The 3,484-nt window shown below is 41.9% G+C and overlaps 1 protein-coding gene across 2 annotated transcripts; it reads left to right on the top strand.

Annotated features, from left to right (window-relative positions):
• Positions 1-1,811: 1,811 nt before the first annotated feature.
• On the top strand, positions 1,812-3,121 carry LOC119579514. 2 transcript variants are annotated; one of them, XR_005229298.1, is made up of 3 exons: positions 1,812-1,873; positions 2,188-2,275; positions 2,906-3,121. XR_005229298.1 is itself a non-coding variant. In XM_037927385.1 (2 exons), exons 1-2 carry the CDS (start codon positions 2,108-2,110, stop codon positions 3,050-3,052), a joined length of 315 nt encoding a protein of 104 aa, XP_037783313.1. In that variant the 5' UTR covers positions 1,999-2,107; the 3' UTR covers positions 3,053-3,121. The 2 variants fall into 2 exon arrangements, 1 of the variants encoding a protein (XP_037783313.1); XM_037927385.1 differs by lacking the exon at positions 1,812-1,873 and having other exon boundaries at positions 1,999-2,275.
• Positions 3,122-3,484: the final 363 nt, after the last annotated feature.

Consider the following 3,484-nt stretch of genomic DNA (forward strand, 5'->3'; position numbering starts at 1 on the left):
TGATTGTGCTACAAAATACGAGAAAGAAAACGTGGAAAAGGTGATTATATATATAAAAAAAAAAGCATAATTCTTATTCTTCTTGGAGATGTAAAGGGACAGCGAGAGTGTGTTAACAGTGTTATGAACCTAATTTTCTTAGGAAAAAAGTGCAATTGCTTCGCTCTCCCGCAGAGAAAATCCACCTGTTAAAAAAAAGACAATGTCAGTGATCGAGTACCGAAAAGCAACTATATAACATGAATAAATCATATCATAAACGCGTTAACCCAGAAATATAAAAACTTGTATTCAGCTTTAATAAACAACCATGCATCCAGAGATTAAACACCATTCTTAGCATAAATATCGCTACGAAGTCCAGAAAAACAGAAGAAAAAACAGTTACGCGAACCACCGCCTGTTTACGGTGGAGACATACGGTATCATCCCCCCCCCCCTCCTTCCCTACCGTTTACCGTTACAAGTTCTCGCCTATTAACGGGAGTCCGCCTCGCATCTCATTCTACTGTCACTTTCATATCGCCGCCGCCTTTTTTGCCTTGGACCTCACTCTTATAAACTGGGCTGAACGTAATGATAATGTAATCAACCTCAAACGTAAAGCACTCTATTGAACCGGAAGTTATGGCAGCTAGCGGGACCATTAAAGCGTTCAGAGCCGAGTGCGTAAGGATTTCCGGGGATTAGGCAGTTATTATGAATATCAAGGCAGTTCGGAAAGAGTGACGGGTGCGATGTGAAAGAGAAATAAAGGAAATTGAGAATGATTAAGAAAAACATTACATGCATAATTCGAACGGGGAGAAAAGGAGAAAACCCTATACAACATTGAAATTTTTCGGGGAGGAAAGCCTGTTCAATTCGATTACTAAAACACAGGAAATGAGAACACTGAATCAAGCTGAGGAAAAATACCAACGTATAACAAACATCTATACAAATATATCTAAACACTGAAAAAGAAAATCGCTAAGACATGGCGCCCTGGAGAAGAGTCTCATTGCTGTTAACCTGCGCGGTCTTCGTTTTTCTGATGTTCAACCTGCCTTCCCGCCAATCAGGAGTCGTCAGGGAGGAAGTGGGCGTGGCCAGGTCTGCACCCCGACAGAAAACCTCGACACACTTCGAGGCGCCAAAAACTCCCGAGGGTGTAACGGGTGTCGCTCCACCGCCCCCAGGAGTTGGAGGTATACCTGCGTATCCTGAAGGAGGGAGTAAGCAAGAGCAGGAAAAGAAGAAGGGGAAGAGAAGGAAAGACGAAGAAAAGCCACTGAAAGTGCTCAATGGCCTCCTTGGGCTTCCGCTCTTGAAGGATTACGTGAAAAATCTCAAGGAAGGATTGGATGAGTTATTCTACACTATTAAGCCCGCCAGCCTTGGTGAGTATAAATATACACAATGAAAAGCACATGTACACGCACACGCGCCCGCACACATGCACATGCACATGCACATACACACATGCACATGCACACATGCACATGCACACAGACACATACACACACACACACACACACACACACACCACACACACACACAACACACACACACACACACACACACACACACACACACACACACACACACACACACACACACACACGCACACACACACACTGTAGCACTTACATCAGCACTCTCCCTGACTTTAGTTTCGATCCTCCAGGTGTCCCAGAGCTCGAGGTCAAAACGCTAAGCAAGGTCAACGAAAGCAGGTTCATAGAGGAGGAGATAGTGACGGATGTGGTGACCCGTGGTGACCCAGAAACAGGTCATTCGGAGCAACAGCGAAGGACATACACGCTGCCGGATGCGGGTGTGTGAGGGAGGCGGCCGAGAGGGTCGCTCCTGGTCATGTCATTCTGCGCAGGTCTGGTCACACTGTCCTTCAAGTTAACATCGTCGTTCTAATTGCTTTTTTATTTATTTTTTCTTTTGCTACTTTTTTCTTCTCTTTGTCTCCGTAAAAACCGTAAGTTTTTTTTATCTTTTTTTTTGTCCTTCCATCGCCTTGCCACTTGTTAATATCACATCTTCCTATTCTTAATTGTATCGCAATCTGCCTTTCTTCTAATCAGTCTTATTATCAACAGAATAAAAAAAAATGATAATACATTATGAGATGAACGATGTATATCAATTTAATTTAGCCCTTTTTGTTATTTGCCAACCTTCTCAACACAGACTCGAGGAGGACCGTTTGCTGGTGCGTCGTGTGCCGAGGGTTAGCACCTGCAACCAGTTTGCAACCGCGAGGGGCCCCGGGCAGAAGGTAAGGGGTTCTGTGCCTGAACGATAGAGTCGAGTAGCAATTATATACGTAAACGTATACATATATATACCTACCTACATTCATTCATTCATTCATTCATATATACATACATAGATACACAAACGCACGCACGCACGCACGCACACACACACACACACACACACACACACACACACACACACACACACACACACACACACACACACACACACACACACACACACACACACACACAGGAACACTATAACCGAAGGGTATAATTGTGATATGATTGTGCTAAATAAAATACCAGAAAAATGCTGTTGATGATAACAAGCGACATAATAACAAGAACACACATTTCATAATAAAAATCAACAATGACCATCAACATGCAGGAAATTACATTTAAGAAATAGGAAAATAATGAAATTAGTAATGATAATAATAATAATGTTAATAGTAATGATGATAATGATACTAGTGATAATGATGATAATAATAATAATAATGATAATAACAATATTAATAATACTAACAATAATGATGATGTTGATAATAATGATAATAGTAATAATAATAATAATTATTATTATAGTAATGAAAAAGTGACTGCTCGGGATAAGTTTACACTCATGATCCCTTGCACAGGTGGTGACGTACAGCTACTATGGCAACGCCTCCGACCATCGCGTGTATGACAGATATTTCTCGGAGATTCCCAGGCGGGCCAAGGAGGTTGCTCAGCGATATCCAGGTGAGTATGTTTATAGAGGAATTATATTGGTATGCATGTAAATATCTAGGTGTATCTACACATATGTATTTTATCATTATTATTTTTTTTGTGTGTGTCAGTTTGTCTGCCCGTATGTATGTATGCATACACATACACACCAACGCGCGCATACATTGCCTAATAACAATTAAAAATAATAATTAACGAAATGCAACTCCCATTTCCAATAGCAAATAATTATAAGAATGACACCTATGCTACAAAAAAAAATAAATAAATAATAATAAATAATAATAATAACGACAATCAGCCATGAAAAAAGAGCAATGCAGTGCGCGCGTCTCTTCAGGTTGGGTGATGCGCGTGTACTACACCGGCCGGGAATGGGCGTGGGCGGAGCGAGTATGCGCCGCCCACTGCGCCTTCCCACACCTTGACCTGTGCGACGTGAATGACCTGCCTCCACCCTGGGGATCTCCAGGCCTCGCAGC

The sequence above is a fragment of the Penaeus monodon genome, chromosome 2 (assembly GCF_015228065.2).
Source record: "Penaeus monodon isolate SGIC_2016 chromosome 2, NSTDA_Pmon_1, whole genome shotgun sequence".
NCBI classification, from domain to species: domain Eukaryota; kingdom Metazoa; phylum Arthropoda; class Malacostraca; order Decapoda; family Penaeidae; genus Penaeus; species Penaeus monodon.

Excerpts from the sequence above, each read along its gene's own strand:
- LOC119579514 (XM_037927385.1), top strand. The coding sequence starts at position 2,108 with ATGATAATACATTATGAGATGAACGATGTATATCAATTTAATTTAGCC. Across the intron at positions 2,276-2,905 it reads CGAGGGGCCCCGGGCAGAAG|GTGGTGACGTACAGCTACTA; the intron begins GTAAGGGGTTCT and ends TCCCTTGCACAG.